This window comes from Ptychodera flava, chromosome 9 (genome assembly GCF_041260155.1).
Source record: "Ptychodera flava strain L36383 chromosome 9, AS_Pfla_20210202, whole genome shotgun sequence".
In the NCBI taxonomy this organism is placed as follows: Eukaryota; Metazoa; Hemichordata; class Enteropneusta; family Ptychoderidae; genus Ptychodera; species Ptychodera flava.
The window spans coordinates 4,683,720-4,704,826 of NC_091936.1; the positions used below are offsets into that span (position 1 = coordinate 4,683,720).

The window sequence follows — 21,107 nt, forward strand, 5'->3', positions numbered from 1 at the left end:
AGTTAAAGATGCAGAAACTCTAACTCCTGACAATTTTATTTATTTTTCCATGTATCAACTTGTTTCTTGGTCTACTTCCTACAGCATTTTGAAAGGCCCAGTGTTTGGTTTGTCAGTGGTGTATATGTGAGGTGCATTGTTTTCGCCAATAATCTGTTTAAAAGTCCAGATGACCATGATCAAATTATCAACATTTTGTTATGTGGGACACACATATACAGTCAGTAATGGCAAGCTTAATATAGGGTATTTCAACACTCCATAGAAAGTAGACCTGTAAACAAGTACAACATAAACCTGGGAAAAAGCTGTTGAAAGTTAGATTTTACTGGACCTTAAATGCCATAAAAGTACTAAAAAAATGTATATGTATCACGATTTAATAGCTCAATTGCTCAGAAAGTAAACATAACTGATTGAGAGGTAAACATATCTGCAAAATTTTGCAGTAGGGCCTGACACATATACCAGTAGGTAGTTAAAAAAGACATTTCTTAACCCTCTGCCTATGCAAGTTATCAAATGATATCATTTAAGAAATATAGAAATGGATATGGTAAAAGTAAAGGCAGGTACACTGCACCTCGAGGACAGTTTTTAGACTCTATAAATTTTACAATGCTCTGCTGGTCTGCTGCTTTTACGGAATCATTTTGATGCTTGTGGAGGAAATAAAGTTTAAATGTCTATTTTGTGTGTCAACTCATAGTTTAATTTTCCCCATTGTACTAATAAAAGGTACAGGATGTCTACCGGTACTTTAAATTTTCAACATCAGTTAACTTTTAAGTAATTTATTTCTCTAATCCCAAACTCATAATGATTCCACAATTTCACCAGGGAAAGTTTTTGCAAAATTGTGAAAATGTTTCAAGGTGCATATCACCTTTCAGCAAGTTGCTTAACCTACATGTATGTCTTTTTATGTATTTTCAGGCTACCATGTCTTACTACTCAAGCAAAGTGTATGGCATGACTAAACACAGCCGGTATTACCAGATTGATAGAGATGTGATATTCAATTTCACTGCACCAGTACCCAGTGCCAGATTTCACATGATAATACCAAGTGACAGCAGTGGCGATATTGATTTCCCTGTGTATTCATCCAGTGATCCAACTCATCAAGTCATGGTCAATCTCAGGAATGCCAGCCAAGTCAAATTTGAACTTGAACTGGTGGTACCAAAGATTATTTGTAATGTAACCATCGTGATGGACCTACCACAGGGTGAGTAAAGTCTTTGCAGTTCTTGCTGAGTCGGTAACGCTTACAATTATGGTGTGTCCCAGCAATTTAAGGAGGAGGTGCTTTTCCATTTATATACTGCCTGCCTTGTCTCATTCCTCTCTCTCCCCCACCCTCAGGTCAGCATTTGAGGTAGATGAACTACTGTCATTATGTGTAGCATTTATTTTTAGAACAGATTGATTTCAGACTCAAAATCTGTCCATCAATCCATGAGGTGATGAGGTTTAGCCTTTGGCCATCGTTGTTGTGTAAACTGTGAGACATTGGATGTCGTGAATGTATAAATTATTGATTTGCAAGGAGATGCATCAGTGCACGGTGTACTCTGCATTATAAGGAAATATTTATGTACTTGAACATGATTTATAGTGGACCGACATGTAGTCAATACAAGTTTGGCCCATATGCCATACATTCCTATTACATGTACTTTCAATGGCAAGATGATCACTAACCATAGTATAGCTAGAAAGACATCCTAAACATAGTCAATATAAGGAAAGTTAAAATTAGTGGCGTCTTGAATTAGCAAATTATAGACTGAGTTCTATTCACAAAAAATAGATGCTAGCTAAATAGACCTGTTTTACATTAGTTTGCTGTTGATGAAAAATAATTGTTTATGTTTAGAGTATTTGCATATTGTGTAATCTCTCACAATTATCCTTTGTAGGGAATGGCTTTACTTTCAAATCAGTAGAACTCACCAAACTAGGCAGTAAAATTCAATTTCCTCACTCCAAGTTGTCCAATGATTCTATCACTGAAGATCTCCATGGCAATTCGTACTTCTTTGCTGAGTTACGGGGACTTCACAGTGTACCAGAACTCATCTATTATCCAAGGGTAAGTATATGAATGTAAAATACAGGCCTTTCTCAGCAATTTTTGTCCTTTTTTTATTTTATTTGACTTTAGACTTTCTGTATTTTTCCCACACACTTTTGACCATTAATTTATCCTAATAGCTTTTATGCAAACATAAAAATATCTTTGCAGCATCAATGTGATATTTTTATCAACAGATATCAATAGTGTGCAAAGTCTGAAGCAAATATTGTTGCAATATTTTCCTCTCGTTTTTGGAAAGTTAGACAACAAATATTATCACTCTAAAGCTACAGACTTTATTTGAAAATGTCTCCTTACAAACTGACGTTTGTTTCCAGGAATTTGATGATTTTGCCAAGCAAAAAAAATTCAAAACCATGAAAGGAGAAGAGGATCCATACCCTACATATCCAAGCTGTTCATCATTGAACTCAGAAGACTATGAAAAATACTTGCTACAAGGCTGTTTCCTGGATACCACTCACTATTTTGAAGTTACCATGGTGACAGCAGATCATGCAGAAAACTACAACCTAACCCAAAATATGACTCATGGAAACTGTGTTCAACTTTGCAGGTCATTTTCAGAAGTTATTGTATACCTCAATATATCCCAGTGCATACTTTGAGAGAAAAGGGCCTAATTATATCCATACAATACTTTAACATATGATGGCCCAGCTCAGTTGCCCATACTTGCTGTTGAATTCTGTAACTACTTTTGTGAACAACACATGCAGTTCGAAAGTTGCCGTCTCTACTTAAAAACTTTCCATGGCAACAGTTTGGATATTATCTTAAGTAAATTATTGGTGATTGTATTTCTTTAGGCTGATCTTAAGTGAGTTTAATGTCATTTTGAAGTAATCCATGGCATTGCTGTGATTTTATAGGACACATATGAAGTGAGAGAAGCTGGATGTAAAACAAATGACATCATATAATTAATTTATGGATTGGGATTCATCTACGCCTACATACCATATCCAAACAGCCAATGAAATTGCTATAATATCTGTGTTACAAATCATTGTACATACTTCCATCAGGCATATGATAGAACCTGTCCAGATTTTGTTAATCTTTTGACACCTTCAGGTATGGTAAAGAACAGCCCTTCTGTGGTACAATCAGTGTATCCATGCTGTTCTTCACCATGGTTACAGTTGTCGCTTTGTTATATGTCAAGTACCACTGCAACTGATTACTCAAAGTGATATTTTTTGCATCTTTGAAAACCACTGCTCACAACATCCCAGTCATCATGACAAGAGGCGTATTTATTAGACATGGTTGAATGGTATCTTAGCCCCAGCCTCAGTTGGTGAGTGATAAATGCCTAGATGGTGTATGTCCAGGGTTAGCTTCCGAGTACTGGAAATGCCAGGAAAAGCCACAAAAAGATACAAAAAACGAAAGAAAGAGAAAGACACTCAATCATATGTAGATATACAAATGTCCTGATAAGTATTATTTTCTTTGTAGGTCTGATGGATATTTTTACTCTGGTACCAAGAATGGAACTGATTGTTACTGTGGTAATAGAACACATCTGGAGCTATACCATGACAATGCCACTGTAATCTACACTCCTGCCAATCAAACTGTGTTAGAGTCTTATTATGTCACTGTGTATGAAGCATGCAACATTACGTATCAAGATTCAACCAACAAGACCATGATTGAAATCTGTCAAGATACAGCTGTATACCAGAACTGCACAAAGAAGGAATTCGAAAACTGTAAAAATTCTACATTTTTTGAATGCTTTCAATCGATGACTGACTCCTGTGATGATCAGGCTTTGTCTCAGTGTGGAGATTCTGGTGATGAAAACTGCATCGCGATGGAAAATGAGTCATGTCGAAGCAGTGCAGATGCCACCTGCCAGACACAGGCTAAAGCTGTGTGCAGTGAAAAGGTGATAAGAGAGTGCAAGTCTGTTGCTGCTGAAACCTACAGGATCAGACAGCTAGACTTCTGCAGACAGACTCTGTATGAAAACTGCACTCAGGAAATGTACACTACTTGTAATGAAACATTCAGTCAAATATGCAGTAATATGGCCATGCAGAGATGTGAGAGCCCAGTCACTTGGCAATGCTATCGTGACCAGTATAAAAACTGTACGGTGTCTTCGAATGTCAATTGCACTAATCTAGTATTGGAAGCGTGCAACAACATCACTTACTTTGGTTGCCAGTCTGAAACCATACCAGCACACAACTCAACAGTGCAGGAGTGTGTAACCACAGAGCTGAGTAACTGTTCCATATGCCTGAACCAAACCACACAGAACTGCATACAGAACAACAGTAGTGACAACTGCAGTACACATGCAAGTACAGTGTGTTCAAAATGGTGTCAGTTCATCAGCTGTGCCGATGTCATGATTGAAATTGCTGAATCTTATGTGTACAATAACTGTAGTCTGGTTGAACTCATCAGTTTCAATGCAACATACCTTGGCAATTGCAGCCATGAAGAACTCCGATGGAAAAACGTCACGTACATTATTAATGTGCCTTACTACATACAGATGAGTGACTGCAATGTTACCTGTACAGGTTAGTCAGAAATTTTGTATGATTTTAAGGGCCATTAGCCGCACTTTTGATGATTTTTTCACTATTTTTGTTTTTGATTTCAGGTGTAGTTTCTTATTCTACTTCCCAAAGTATATTGAGATAAATAGTGTTCAGCATGTCAACCTAGCCTGTACATGTGTAAACTACAATTCATTATTCTTTATCAAACTTTTGCAATGGTTTATATTGTCATCATTGACTCAACTTTCTGGAATGCAAACCTTGATACTTCATCCATTCTACATGTATCTCATATTGCAATCCTTTGTTTTAGGAGACAGCAATACAACATGTGGTGGTAGAGATTACATCACAATCTATGGACCCATGTACAGCAGTGTAGTTGAACAGACATGTGATTGGTACACTGGGCTGCATCAAAGAGATGAGGTAATTAACATGTCATTTCTTGTCAGTAGTGATGGTGTCTTAAAATCAAGAAGTACCAGCACTGACACCTCAAGGATACATTCTACCAACATGTGCTGGTAGTTGCAGTCAGGAGTGAACAAATGCTGTAGAAACATCTGCTATGTATATAGATTTTTGACAACTTTTGGCCAAATAAAATGTGCAGTTTTTAAAGATATCATGCCAAACAACTCATCTAAGTTGTGTATTTATTATCCATGAACCGGCGGTGGTATTGTATGATATGACAGCATTCTTGAATTTGACTATATAATACTGTCTTTGTTTGTCTTCTTTCAAACACATAGGATGTGCTAACCCTTGAGTTTGCATTTTCCATTGATGCACTGTCTACAAAAGGAGTGACAGAAATCTTACACCCTCATGTCAGTTATGATCATGGTCAAGATCGCATACCAACTGCTATCCCATTTGCACCATACCTGTTGGAGGTTTGTACTACCAATATTTGCTCACTTAGTTATCATGTCATGGTTTTCAGTAGAGAGAATGCATTATACATGTTACCTCTCAGCCACTCTTGGCAATTTTTAAAAATACCGCTATGGAAACTCATTTTACAGGTAACGAGTGCTTTGGTACATTGTGTGTCTATCTATTTTTTCCTACCAATCAAAACATTTATGATGATGTTGTAGTGTATTTCAATAAGTAAACTGAATAATCAATCACATGAGAGCGCCCTAAGACAATAGACCTTCCAGTTTATAATACAAGGATCTATCAAGAAACAAAAACTGTATTGCCAAAACTTTTAATTTGAAGAATAGTGTACACCGAGTTCTAAAATGATTGCATTCATGCTGTTTATCAATCTGTCTTACTGGATTTTCACTTACCATTTACATCGAAATATCTTCATTCAAATATTCTGTTACATTTCTTCCCACATTTTGCATGATGCTGATGCAAAAAGTCACATGATGGGCAAAATTCACTGGCATTCATGATGCACGGCAACTTGGCATTTGTCACTTTTGGCCAAGAAAAGGCAGTTGCAAAACATGAAACATGTGCGAATGTTGTCAAACCTATCAATCAAAACACTGGCATATCTCATATTATGTTGTTCAAAGTATGCTTGACATTGTAAACAATATGAAATCATGTTCTAAATGCTGTCTATCCCATAAGTATGACAATATTTACACTGTGATGCTGTGGATACAACATCCTATGTTACTGTAAAATTTCAAGAATGCTTATTAAAGGGGAAGTTCACCAAGGATGATTTTTACATATGTGCTAGCTTTGTGGTCACTTACCCGGAAAAGCTATTTTCGCCATGTATATCTTGCAAGATTTTTTACAAAAACGATAGAAATAGTACAGGAAGTTGCCCATGTAATTTGAATCATGGGAAAAAGCGCCAAGCTTGGAGCTTGCATAATGTGATATGTTAGGGACCATTTTCCATGGGTATGGCATTGTCCACTCACCCATGCTTAAACCAGGCTGTGCGTATTTACATAATTTTTGTTTATACTGTTTATTCTTGCATAAACAATGAATCACTTATAATAAACTTTCCACTGTCAGATTTTGTGTTGCTGTTTACTACTGTGTTACTGTGAGTTGACAATGTGGGGGCCATACCTGTCCGAAGATGGTCCCTTCCATATCACATTATGCAAGCTCCAAGTTTGGAGCTTTTTTCCCATGATTCAAATTACATGAGCAACTTCCTGTACTATTTTGTCGTTTTTTGTAAAAAATCCTGCGAGTTAAAAATGGTGAAAATAGTTTTTCCTGGGTAAATGACCACAGAGCTACCACATATGTAAAAATCATCCTTGGTGAACTTCCCCTTTAAATTGTTTTCAGGCTGGTGATGTAATCTTGGATATGACTGTCTCTGTATCGCCCTCACATGACGGATTCTATCCAGGGTTAGTATGTTTTATTTAACCCACTCTATCCAAGATATATCATCTCAATACACACTGTCCACAACAATAATATGGTAATGTCTATATCAGTGAATCATATAGTGTAAATGTTGTTCAGTTGTGTGTGTGTTTCACTGATACAGTAAATTCAAAACGGCATAAAATTTATAAGATCACCTACAGATGTATGCGTGTCCAAATGTCAGAAGTTTACTTAGTGTTTTTATATTATGATAATTCTTTTGCTACTTGATATTGATGAAATAGAGTTAATGGTCGCACCAGCAGACCAGCGGCTAACTGACTATGCATGCGCAAGTTCAATATATACTATGTGAGTAACCAGAAGTGTACCCTGCTAGATAAATTCATGGGCACTGCCATGTTTTTATAGTACTTGTAAAGAAACAAATAAGAAACTTGCAAAGTATGATTTTTTCACTTGCCAACGATGAAACATATCACTGCCATTACCCAGTAAATATTACATTTATTTTCCATCTTGTCATTGATACAAGGTATTGTTACCATCACGATTAAAAAAATAGAAAAAAGAAAAATCTGTCCTGCATATGAATGTAGACGCACGCTTAGAATGCTAGGATTGAACCATAGACCCTTGAAAAAAACATTATTTTTCTCCAGGGTCTATGATTGAACACACATTTAGAAAAGCGCCCTCTGTGTCAATAACAAGATGCAAATTGCCAGTTTTCAGACAGAAAGGTTTTCAGCTTGCAAAACTGGACGTTGGACAGTACAGTTGCTTTAATGGTAAAGGCAGGATAATACGACCCTTATTGAACACAGTGGATTGTTATCCATGATAAATGCAAAAAGTTTTGTTCGAAAATTTGCTATTTTTGTCTAACTTTTTGACAAATCAAACAGAAAATGAATACCTGCCCTGGTCTGACGAATCAAACTGTGCAAATCAGCGAATTATCAAGTAAATTTGGTATTTGAATGTATTGTTTTCACAATGTGTGGTGGTCTTACTAATGTATAAAACAAGTAACAATTAATTCAATTTTATTCTTTATACTAATCATGAATCAATAGTATTATTGTACATCTCATTCTGATGATAATAGTCACAGATGCGACAAACTAACAAAAAATAACACGTGCATAGGCTTGCTGTCAGTGCACTGAAATGTTTGTTTGTTTGTTTGTTTATTTGTCTCAGTAAAAAGGTGGAACTACATCGATTTCATGTTTGCATTTGATTTTTCTTTACTCTTTATTATCCTTTCCAGTGATATTTTAGAATATTACACTGAAGTGAGACATAATCCATTGTCTACTGTCACTGCCAGAGATGTTCATGTAGTCTGGTTGTTTCCATACTATGTAGAGTTCATTGAACTCTTTAATCACAAGATGGCGGCTTCTAAAGATGCTTGTCGTGACACAATACCAGTGACGGCTCAAACAACAACACCTGATGAAAGTTTTAAATTCCATGTAAGTGTCATTATATCTTGTACAACAGTGATGATACAGCTACAGTCATAGTCCCCTGCTTTACATTATTGTGTTTGCATGTTGAGATGGGAGGTCATCATGAGTGAGGCAAAATATTTGTTGGTAATGGTATACTGTCAGAATGTTACAATACATGGCAGAGCTTTTTATGACTACAGCCAGTATCAAAATATTACAATATCCCCTGTACATTAACAATAGAATCATGCTCTCATTTTAAAATGACAAGTTTCACGCATTTATCAACCCTTTCAGACTTTACTGTCAGGAACATATTCAGATATCCAGTGTGTACATAGACTCTCGAAAATTTTCTCGAGGATCTGTGGTGTATAGCAGCAGTAGTTACATCCAAAGAATTCATATAATATGCAGCTCATAGAACATTTCTGTTTCTTTACCAATGTACATGTACTTCTTCTTCATGCCTGCATTCAAAAACAGCAATAGACAGGAAAGAGAGAAATTTACGTATTGTTCATCTCTATCAATTTCTCATAGGTTTCAACACTTCACAACACAGACTGCATATCTTTCCACTTCAGTATCCGTATTGATCCAAACAATGAATTAACCCAGGGTTATTACCATCTAGTGGCATTGAGTGAAACTTACTACTACAGCTGGGATATTCACAATCCGTATGAAGATGATTTTAAACACAACATACTGGTTCATTATCATGATATCATTCCTACCAGTGTAAAGTTTGAAGGTATGTTGATCTGTATGCTGCATATTTATAGGATAGTAAAATAATTGTTCAATGCTGTGTTGATTTATAGTGTGTGCTTTTTGTACAATCACAGCCTAGCTAGCTGATCAACAAAATCTTAAAGTAGTGCAGTCATGCTTTGTTAAATGATTTTATATTTAAAGGGAGGGAGGATCATGGGAACTGCACCTGTACAACATTCTTGTTTACAAAAATGTATCTCATGCTCAGTATCTCAATGCATCATATCAACATAGCCACATCATTTAAACTCTATGATGTACATTATGATAAACATAATTAACTTTCATCAATTACCAACATACTAGAACTCTTGGTATAGTGTTTGCATTGGTTATATAGGTCCCATAGATCTTTGAGGACAGTTTTGACAATCCCCCTCTCTTTAATTACAATGTATGTATGCCATCCTTATACATCTTTACTAGACCAATCTTTTCATTTCTGGCACAGGTGTGTAAATCTTACAGCCAATCAGGGTATATTTTCAAATGTACTTCAGATTACCCTGGCCAAAAGTTATATGTTGGTACTCTCAAAGTTTGCAAGTGTCACAAGATGAAATTTGAACCTAATTGGCATTTTACAAAGTCAGTTGATCTTCCGTTTTCATTTTTGGCAGAAGAATGTGAAAAAAATGATCTTTCATAGTTGAAAACTGTGATTTTACAGCAGTCCAAATTAAATGAGACCAGCTTTAAAAGAGTAAGTGAAATTCATCGTCATGAATATGATAAAAAAATAATTCCCATTATAATTTCTGTCAAACAATAGCATGTATTGTGTACATGCAAATGACGAGCATTAATGTTTGTATTCTGTAAACTGGATAGATCAGTTGTTTCCGAATTTTCTGATATTTTTTTGTCATCTTATTTCAACAGTTCCATCAAAATACACTGGAAGACCTGAATTAGAAGGTAAGTGTTACAAGAAAAAGCCAATTTTTGTGACAGTTTCTGTTGATTTCATCTCGACAACTACAGATCATTGACTGTCATACCAGTAATCAATTGAATGTGGTTTTTATAACGCTTCATTAGTTTACAAGTTGTATATAATATGGTGACATAAATATACTGGTACATGAGTAGTTGGCGTTTGACTGACACAATATGCTCTCTACCATGTTCAATTTTGCTCATACCTGTAGACTTTTTAAAATCAATCGATCATAAAAAAGTCTTTGACAATATTTTACAATGTATATTACTTAGTATCAAGGTTATAATGAAAGAGTGAGTACTTTCATCTGTTGATAATGTCGGCAAAAATGATGATGTAGGATGTCTGATTGGTTATTAGGCCAAAGTATCAAATTCTTTGTTTTGTGTTGGTATCCGCTCAAAATTTCAAAAAGTTAGGTGGGAAGTTAGCAGTTAAAAAAGACACAAAAAATGTTCAACAAAAATTAATTTGCTTTTATTGGCCACTTCTTATACAATATGAACATTCTTGAAACTATCTGCTTCTAGAGGGCGCCATTCTATGTCTGATCTCATGGTTCAATGGTTGTAATATGACTGCTGTAAGGAAGTATTTTGTGGCAATGGAAAGCCACCCTTTTGCAACAGTGTGTCACCAACAATGGAAAAAATGTAATGAAAGTTTGTGGAAAAACTCTTGAAACCTACACTGGCGTAGATACAAAATGTACACTTTACTTACTGTGGCCTAGTACAAGCAGCGATTGATAATTTAAAGTTGTAACATCGTGCAAATTGCAGTACAACTTTTGTCATAGCATGATAGTTTCAACTTTCACATTTCTGGTTGATTTTTCAGATCTGAAACTGTCTACCTACAATTTCTTATATGATGAACAGCATAATATCATGTATGCGTGCTTCTTTAACAACACTATGCATGTGTAAGTATAACTATTTGAAAATGGTTGGAATGGGGTTACCCTGTGTCTCAGGAAAGGAGTTAGTCACTGAAACTGGACAAAATGTAACAGACTGATATCATTTCTGACCAGTATTTTGATTTTAAAATGCTGATTGACCAAATTATGCTGAGATAGTTCACTGTCTTCTCATAAATTATAGTGATATCTAATGATATCAGAAAAGAAGAAATTTTGTTTGTGGCCATGATTTTCAGAATGCAATCGCTCTCACTGCCAGTAACTCATCAAATAGAGAATAAATCATTAAACAATCGCTTTCAGAATTTCAAGTAATATTGCAAAGTGAAAACTTAACAGAGATACATAAATTTTACTGTTGCAGATATGAAGGTGGCTGTTTTATGGTAGGTGTATTGCCAGTATATTACACTGAGGTACCACACACCTGTGAGCAGTATTGTAACTGTACATTTCAAGGAGGCATACCAAGCAATGCAAACTGTACAGACTATGACCCAAAGCCTGACAACTGTTCCTGTGGCTGTGTACCGGACTGCTATGAATTCTTTGACCTGTGTGAATTGTCCTGTTACACTAACTGTACCAACTGCACCTTGGATGATATTGATCTGTGTGTTGACGGCTGCCGCAGAACTCTGACGAACTGTTCCCAGGAATGCTGCATTGGTGACTGCGATGTTGTACTGGATGTCTGCCTGTTTAACTGCACCAACTGTACTTCACAGTCAAACTGCACTGCAGAGTTGAATAGCACTGCTGCAGTGGTTGACCATAACTGCACTGTAGAGTGTTTCCAATTCCATGGTCTGTGTAGCTACCACTGTGTAAAAGAACCCAACACATGCTATGACAACTGCACAGACATGTCCATAGCCTGCAGTGACCTTTGTGACAGCGTAGAGTGCAATCCGAGCATCTATCCTGATGACAGTGAAGGACAACAAAATTGCACCATCCAATGCTATCATCAATGTTCCACTGACCATGTCAACTGTTCCAAGGAATGTTGTTTTGAGGAGTGTTCGTATAACTTCACTCAGTGCATGGATAACTGTCTGCTATGTGGTGATGATTTCAACTGTTCTGTCTCTTGCAACCTGACCTGTCAACACCAATATGGCAATTGTAGCTATGAGTGTGATCCAGTACCAAAGACATGTCGTGAAAACTGCACAATTGATCAAGCAATGTGTCAGGAACCATGCCTTGCAAAGTGCTCGGCTGAAACTTGTGAGTCTTTGCCAGGACCAAGCTGTGCTAGTGAAAATGTCACTTTGAATAGTACCAACTGCACCAGTTCTGAGAACCATCAGAGCTGTGGTAATATCTCTGAAAGCTGTCTTCATGAAGAGATCTGTAGCTCAACAACTGACACTGTCTGTCTGCAAGATTGTGAAGGAAAATGTGATACCACATACAGCGATTGTCAAGACTTGTGCTGTGTTGAAGACTGCTCTGAAGAAAGACAGGCTTGTAATTCCAATTGTACAGAGATATGTCAGGGTGATAGGCTATGTCTCTGGCAGTGTAGAAATAACTGTACTGATCTCTATGATGTGTGTAGTCATCGGTGTACATTTCCAGATTGGATTTGTAAGAACAACTGCTCCGATGAATACAACCTGTGTCTTTGGGGATGCCCAGATGAAAGCGTCGCAGCCGCACAGAATATCTCCAATTCTACAGTATCCAATGCAGCATTATCCAATACTGTAGTATCCAATACCAGTGTCGTCAGCTGTGGTTTAAACATAACTCAAAGCAACACATCTAGCAACTGCTCAACACTGAACTGCCGTGAACACTGTAATGCTACCTATCAAAACTGCACAAGAGGCTGTCCATGTGCTGAGCCATGCTCCTTGACCCACAAAGATTGCTGGCTGGCTTGTAATGGATGTGAAAACAACTGCGAGAGAATATGCCGAGGTGATTGTGAAATATCTAGGGGAATTTGTTCCAGTGAATGCATTGCAGAGCAAAGTGGCATTCCAAATGACTGTCTTGCTTTGTGTGGCACTAATGTAACAGCATTTGTGATATCCTGTGCTACAAACATGACTAACAACCAGACTTTTGCTGACTGTGTATCGCAGTCTGTACAGAACAGTACACAGTGTTCACAATCTTGTTACAGATACCTTGGGATAGAGGATTGCAGTCTATGCGAGATGCAAATACAAAACTGTTCAAGTATTTGCTCTAAGGAAAAGTGCAGTATCAATGATACACGATGCCATGAGAATTGCACTGTCAATTGCACATCCTTGAATTCACAGTGTTTTCAGAACTGTAATATGGTCTATCCTTCAACTTTGGCAGAATGTTGGAATTCATGCAATGATAACATCACATCCTGTCTCCATCCATGCTTGGATTGTAATGATACAAGTTGTAATCCAGCAGAGTGCTCTACAACATGTTTAGAATCACACAGACTTTGTTCCAGGACCTGTCATCGCAAATTTGTCTCTCCAGGATGTGATGATAAGTGTGATAAAAGCAAGAAGAGCTGCTTTACCCAATGTCGACGGGATTGTTCAATGTGTCGGGGTCACTGTCATGATGCGTGTAACTTTAAAGAAGACCTGTGTTTCATGCGTTGCCTTCCACCAGTCAATTGTACTGAAGTCCATGGACTGTGTCTTGGAAACTGCTCTGAGTGTCAATGTGCCGAGGAGTGTCAGAGCATTAATTGTACGGAGATGGCAATAACCTGTATGGATGATTGCAGCCCAGCTGGTGTAGGTCAATGTTACACAAACTTAACACAGTGTATTCATAACTGCAGTGTGTGTACATCTAACAATTGCACCAATTGTACCACCCAGTGTGGATTGCAGTATTACCAGTGCATGATATCTGAGCTACAGCAGAAACAAACTCCAACAACTGAAACTTCAACAGTAATGACTGTCAGTGTTTTGTCAACAACTGCTTCAGCTAGCAACATCTCTAGTGTCAACACAACTACAGACATACCACTGACAAATACAACCAACAAACAGACATATACCAACCAAACAGCACTCAATGACACTGTCATTGAGTCAGGTTCAAATGCATCAAGTATTGACACTTTCATAGTGCCAAGTTCAAATACATCTCAGAATCAGTCACGTGATGTCAGTGAAGTTAACTACTCAAGATTTTCAAATTGTTCAAGTGCCTGTAGTCATAGGTATACAGTGTGTATAAGCAGTATACACAAGGTTGGCAATATTCCTTCATCAGCCAATCTAACACTGAATCTCACCTCACATAGAAATTGCTCTGATGAAAACTGCACCAGTAGTGAAAATATAACCAGCTCAAGTGGCAATTGTACAGCTTCATCCAATTACAGCTGTTCCACAATGAACCACACAGAGAGTCTAATCAGCAGTGAGGATCTCATTGATTGCATGCAAACATTGATAAACTGTGAGGTGAACTGCTTCATGAGAACTGTGCCAGTCATCACAGACTGTGAGTCTGAGTGTCAGAGTAACCAGGTTTCCTGCACAGATCGCTGTTCAGTTTGTACCAAGTACTGTCAAAGCTGTCAATACCAATGTGACATTGACCTTCACAATTGTACAGTAATGGCAGAGCTGTTGGCGGGTCCACTCACAACAACACTGGAGCCGCCGACCACTCCACAGCCAGTTTCTCTTGAAGATACATGTGCTGATGCCAACACTTGCTGGAATAACTGTTATTATGAAAGCTACAAAACATGCATTTCGTGTTCATCAGAAACAGAAGAATGTCCAACATTATCAGAGTGTACAGACCTTATGCAAGACTGCAGGGTGACTTGTACCCAGACCTACATAGATCCTACTTGTGAAGACATCAGTTGTGCAACTTTATGTCAGAGTAAACGAAGAAAGCGGAACATTGAGACAGTGTATCCAAGAATTCCTGAATATGTTCATGAAGTTGACTCAGCCCTGAACACAGTTGACATGAAGGCAGTGTTGGATGAAAGTCTTCCATCATCTCTCATCAAAGATCTCAAAAGGCTGTACATTGCTCTGATTCTGAACAAAGCAAGTGTACCTTTGTATAATCACTTCAAAGATTTGGAAGACATCAAAGATACATCTATCAAGTACATAGCACTGGGTACCAATCTCTTGGATGGCATCATTGACTCTTCTAGTCACTACATTAATCATATAGCCAGCTTTGCACAAATGCTTAATAGAGATACAAGTTTTGATGAAGCATTTCAACAGACAGTTGATGTACATGATAAAGTCACAGGCCATCATCTTGAGAGACGTAGTGTTTCCAATGAGACTGTCGATGAGTCAGCATCTGGAAATAATACAACACACTTTGCAAATCACACATCTAATTACACTAAGTTTTCCAACCACAGTGTCAGTGATGATGAGCATGTATTCTGCATCAGCAATGACAAGTACATGACGTACATCAACTGCAAGGACAATTGCAGTGTCAAGTACGAGAGATGTGTGGCTGGTTGCCTGGTAAACAAGACGTGTGATGGAAATTTGACTGTTAATAATTGCAGCAGTGGAAGTGATTCCATTTGTGCAAAGAACTGTTCCAGTAACTGTACTGATGTCTGTGATGAATTAAGACCATACAGTCACAGGCTGTGCTACCATAGTTGTGAAAATGTAACAAACTGTTCCGAAAACCATGGAAACTGCAGTAGGCATGGTGATGCTAATTGCAGCATGGCCTTTTCCAATGTCACTGTGAAAAATACAACACAGTGTTTAGCTGAATGTGATCAGAATGCAGAATTTGAGAATTGTTCCTCGTTGTGTGATGGCGTTCCTTGTTCTGACAGCACCAGCTGCCAATGTGATTGTGAATGCACCAACACCACAGTAGCTGTAGAAACCACAATGGTATCAGTCTTTGCTGCCAATGCCACTAACACTACATCAGCCAGGCATAGCAACAGCTCTGTGAATGCCACATCAGCCAATGTTACTGCAATGGGATCACCTTATGAAGAGAACTGTAGATGTATATGCAATTGTGTTGAGATTGAAGCAGACATTGGAAACTATTCTCAAGTGTTTACCCACTGGAGAGGTGAGGACATTCAAATTGAACAAACACATATCAATGCTTCTATTGGTTTGTAAACACCCATACATGTATGTACCATATAGTTTGTTAACGAATCAGATATTTTGCATCATTTCGGTTTTAAGTAATAGAGTTTTATCAAAGGAATTGGTTAGATTGATAATACAGAAAGCAAACTGATAGAGACGGGTAACAAAGGAAATAAATTCACAACCTTGAAATGTTTAAATCTGTTTTGTGGAAGAACAATCCCAAAATCAATGTTTACAGGTTTCTGTGTGGTGTAGTTATGCAAATTTATGATGCACCCTCATCATAAATTATGAGTGAACCATGTATGAAAAGTTTTACATTTGATGGCCATTGATATGAAGATCATGTGACAGACAGAGAACTTATTGACATCTGTTGTAAAATGCCAATTTCTATGTAACAATTCTGATTTGATCAGCACTGGATACAAATGTTGGTAATCTGCTGGGTTTGGAGATCACTAACAACACTCTGTATGCACTGTCTCACAATGGACTTGCCGTCATGAGAAGCAGAGATTACGGAGAGACTTGGGTGTCCATACATCCAGACTACTGGTCTGAAGCCAAGATGTCAGAGACATATATAGATGCTATGTCTCTCAAAGATGAAGAGTTGAGAACAGTTCCCTCTGATGAAAATGTATTTGTGTCTGATGTATGGAATGTTACCTGGGGAGGTGAGAAAATATAGTGAAGTTTTTCTTTAATTGTATATTTGAGGAAGATAATTGTTTCATGTATTGGTGACTGAAATACATGAGATGGTAAACAATTGAAACATTTTAAACACTTTAACATTTTAACATTTGCGATGATAGTTAATGCTTGCAAAAAGTTTAATGAGATAGAAGCTGTAACTCCTGATGAATTTTTCACTCCTTTTATTTTGTATTTCATTTGCATTTTCTTGTTCCACTCCCCAAAGCATCAACTGTTCAGCTTGTCAACAGCACTTCTATGTAATGTTAAATCTATTTGTTATTATTGTTTTGTTTGAATTCTAGTCTGGACCAAATGAAGTTTACACATGTGTAGGCTGAACTGACAACTTGAATATTGTGTATCGCAAAATGCTTTGTAGAGTAGAACAAGCAACTACAGTTGACAAAAATCATTAAAAAAGTTATTAAAATTACAGCTAATGACCCTTTATTGTCTTTCATATAAATTATGTCATGTGTCTGTGTAATCCAAATAGCTGAATTTTATAATTCAAATATTAAAATTCTATTTCAGTGTCTGGAGTTGGAATACATTTTACAGGAGAGAATCGCACCAAATGGGAACTACTTGGTACATGGCAATGTTGTGGAGATACAAAACCATAAAAATCAAACATAACGCAGCATACAGTATAAAGATGTTCACTTCAACCAGGGAACTACAGTGTGTCAATCCCAATGATAAAGCATCATGCACTTGGAATACTTCATAATTGCAAGACTTATCAAAGTTTATGTAATCTTTCCTAACAGATAAACTCTCAAACATCTTGTGGCAAAGTAGCCAAGGAAAATGAACAAAGTAAAGAGGCACAATGTCTAAGGCTGAAATTATGAATTCTTTGTTTTGCATCCCTTCATACTTAGGTTTCATGGAAAAAAACAGTGTAGTTGAATAGAACTTTAGCATGTAGCTTTTCTGCCTACAATCTTTTCAGTGTTTACAAATTTTGTAAAATGTACTTAAAAGTTGCAAAATGTTATATTGTTGTTTGAATTTTGCAGTAAATGAAGTTACTGCATTGTTTCTTGAATAGGGACTCATACACTGTATTACATGGAAACAATCAAGTAAATGTAAAACTGTTGTGTGTCAAATTTTTGCCTGTTTTCGAGTGGATGCACCAAAATAATTTAATTGTGCTGGTCTTCTCAAGACAATATATTTTGACTTAAATTCAAGGTATGAAGTTTCATCCCAAGTTAAATATTTGAATTTGAATATTTGAATTCTGGCTGTAAATATCATTACAGTATGTACAAAAGTAATCTTTACAGTGTCGTATTGTTGTTTTTGTCAAGAATTATTCACTGGTGTTTTAGAACCATAATAACACCAGAGAATTATTGTTTCACCATTTTAGTATGACTTGTAATTGAAGTTGAAAAAGATAAACATCAATTTGTTATGATGCTTCATTCTAATAATGTCTATAAATACTGCACATACCCCATAATTTTGGCAAAATTTCCATTTCTAACCCATATCAAGTTGTCCAACAATTAGATTATGTTCTAATGACTAGTTAGTTGTTTTATGACTGTTCATACGAGATGTTGTTGTGTGAGATAGTATGACTTAGCAATACTCTGAAGTAATATCACCAGGAGAGAAAAGACAAATCTATGGATATGCTTTGTACTGTTGATATGTAGACGTTTTTATTTCTTATGAGACCCCTTTGAAATGTAATCTTTATTTGTTTATCTACAAGGTCACATTGATATCTTATGTATAGGTATAGGACAGAAGTAGTGATAACAGCCATCAAGATATACTCCTAGGTTTTAGAATGAACTTCTTACAAATCATATAGATTCTCAGCAATTTGCTTAGGGTATTTTTGTTATGTATAGTGATAATTTACCATGATATTCCCAAGGATGTTATTTGTTAACCCATTTGAGGTTGGTCAAAGATGTTTTGAATACAGAAGGAAAGAAATTGTGACTTTACAAATTTTTAACTTTGATATTGTATGGATAGGTTTCAAATGGAAATGTTATAAAGAAGATATGATAACTGATGTATTTGAAAGTTCTGCTCTGGAGACATTGACAAACTCATCTAGGAAAGAAAATCTTCATTTGTTTTTCTTTTTAGAGAAATATGTTCCCAACAACACTGATGAAATTATGAATGTACAATGCTAAACATACAATCAGATGATCTAACTCCATAATGTTGTTGTTATAAAATCTTATATTATGGCCTTACATTTAGTGTCAGTCATTTTGTGTGCTAGTTTTGTGTCATGTGGAGGTTATTTGGTCAGAAGATTTTTAAATTCTAAGCTCATCACTTTCTAGAAAGAGTTTATGTACATTTTGAATTTAATAGCAATAAAAAATGGTCATTGATAAAGTCCTAAACAATCAATATAATTCTTTAATAGTCTCTCTCTCTCTCTCTCTCTCTCTCTCTCTCTCTCTCTCAATATTAAAGTAGACATGTTTGTTACACTATTGAACATCCTTTAGGATAAAGTGTTTGACCAAACTTTCAGCTGTCATGAAATTGAAAGGGAAAACAAGGAATCACTGTATTTCTATCGAACCATATTATCTGTTATCATGTCCTCAACAAATATTTCTACGCAAGTATATCATTTAAAATTTTATAGTTCATGCATCTAAAGCATTGCGAGTTTCCATTGTTTCACAAGTTGAATTCATTGAATTGATCACATCTGTGTCACCTCAAGTCAGGGTCATAGGTCAACAGGTTACCCTAGTGATTGATTTTTACCTTTTGAACTGAGGCGGAAACCCCTTTTTTAAAAATAGAGCATTGTTTAGTTGCTGGTTGTATCTTGTAAACTCACTGAACATGTCAAATTTACTACATAAACAAATAAAATTAATCTTCTTTCAAGCCTTCATAGACTGACTGCAAAACCATAAAAGCCATAAAACCTCAGTGCAGCACAGCTTTTGTAAGATTGCCTTTACAAGCACTGCATGGGGGAAAAGAGAACTCTTGAAAATGTTCTCAGATCATATCCCCCTCCCCCAACCTCAAAATTTGCTCAAGTCCCCTCTTCCAAAAAATAACATATCTTTTGTCCAAAGAGTCCGTGGTTGGCTACAAACATCAATTTTTTATACATGGCAAAACACTATATCAACCTTCTTACAATTAAAGAAAAACTGATCATATGGAAAAAAATGGTAACTACTTGAAGGTGACCTCCCCATCTATCGAAAAATTATACGTGTTAAATGTGTGTAGACTTCTCTAAGTCTGTGGGCATATAAATATCAATACTGAATAAATTGAAGGAATAAACTTAAGCAGACTGCCATGTTTGTGCTTTGCTGTTGCGTAGATTGTTGAGTGATTGTGCTGGCCCACACAGTAATTGCTGCCAAGAAAAGCCAAGTGACTTGGGGCCATTCTATAATGTCTGCAAAACAGGGATCCAGAGATCTCTGAAACATTGTAAGAATTTGACATTCCATTCTTGAGCAACCCCTGGAAAGCTGGCGTACTGTCTTTGTCGCTGGATATGCTGATCAACAATGATAAAATATCAATCTTTGAACTATGTGTGTTGTGTGTCCACGAACAAAATGTTGTCAATCATGACGATAGAATGTAGATCAGGCTGGAAAAGGTTTGTTTACAACTTTGCCTATTCTTCATGCTCCAGCCAGTACATAGATAACCTGGTGGAGCAACACCACGATGAAGACCAAAGAAAATTTTCGATAGCTACTGAACCTTCTCACATACCATAGGCAACAATATGACTTGTGATCACAAATAATGTCTTATTTCTGTACAAATCAATTACGCTTACTGTAAACTGAATCTAGGTATTTAATTTTTTGTAACAAGTATGTTTAAGAAATGTTTTTCATTTTATTTACACATCAAAGTTTTGATTATTCAGCCTCTCAAAATCATTCAGCAATATATTGACTGCCGATCGTTCTTTGAAGAACAGTTTTACAAATGCTTTCACCACAAGGTACTTTAAAGGTCGTCTCCTGCTTGCGCTCTTCTGTTTGTTTACAGTCGGTCCTACTAATTACTGCCCGTGACTAAAGTAGCTCTGTACTAATATGTGACAATAGCATACGCTGGAAATGAAAAGCTGATTGCCTTGAGTGTGTTACATGTAGAACACGTTCCATTCTACAGTGTGCGGTCAAGCATGTCACTTGAGAATGTACCAGCAAACTGCCACGGCAACCGGA

At 36.6% G+C, this 21,107-nt stretch overlaps 1 protein-coding gene across 1 annotated transcript; it reads left to right on the forward strand.

Moving 5' to 3' along the window:
* The first annotated feature begins 940 nt into the window (after positions 1-940).
* Positions 941-19,286, forward strand: LOC139139811 (uncharacterized). Its single transcript, XM_070708744.1, has 14 exons — positions 941-1,231; positions 1,926-2,098; positions 2,422-2,660; positions 3,569-4,650; positions 4,946-5,061; positions 5,391-5,534; positions 6,928-6,992; positions 8,252-8,459; positions 8,982-9,195; positions 10,101-10,136; positions 11,002-11,086; positions 11,451-16,150; positions 16,599-16,859; positions 17,419-19,286. The coding sequence occupies exons 1-14, from the start codon at positions 943-945 to the stop codon at positions 17,508-17,510; spliced, it is 7,704 nt and encodes a 2,567-aa protein (XP_070564845.1). The 5' UTR covers positions 941-942; the 3' UTR covers positions 17,511-19,286.
* Positions 19,287-21,107: the final 1,821 nt, after the last annotated feature.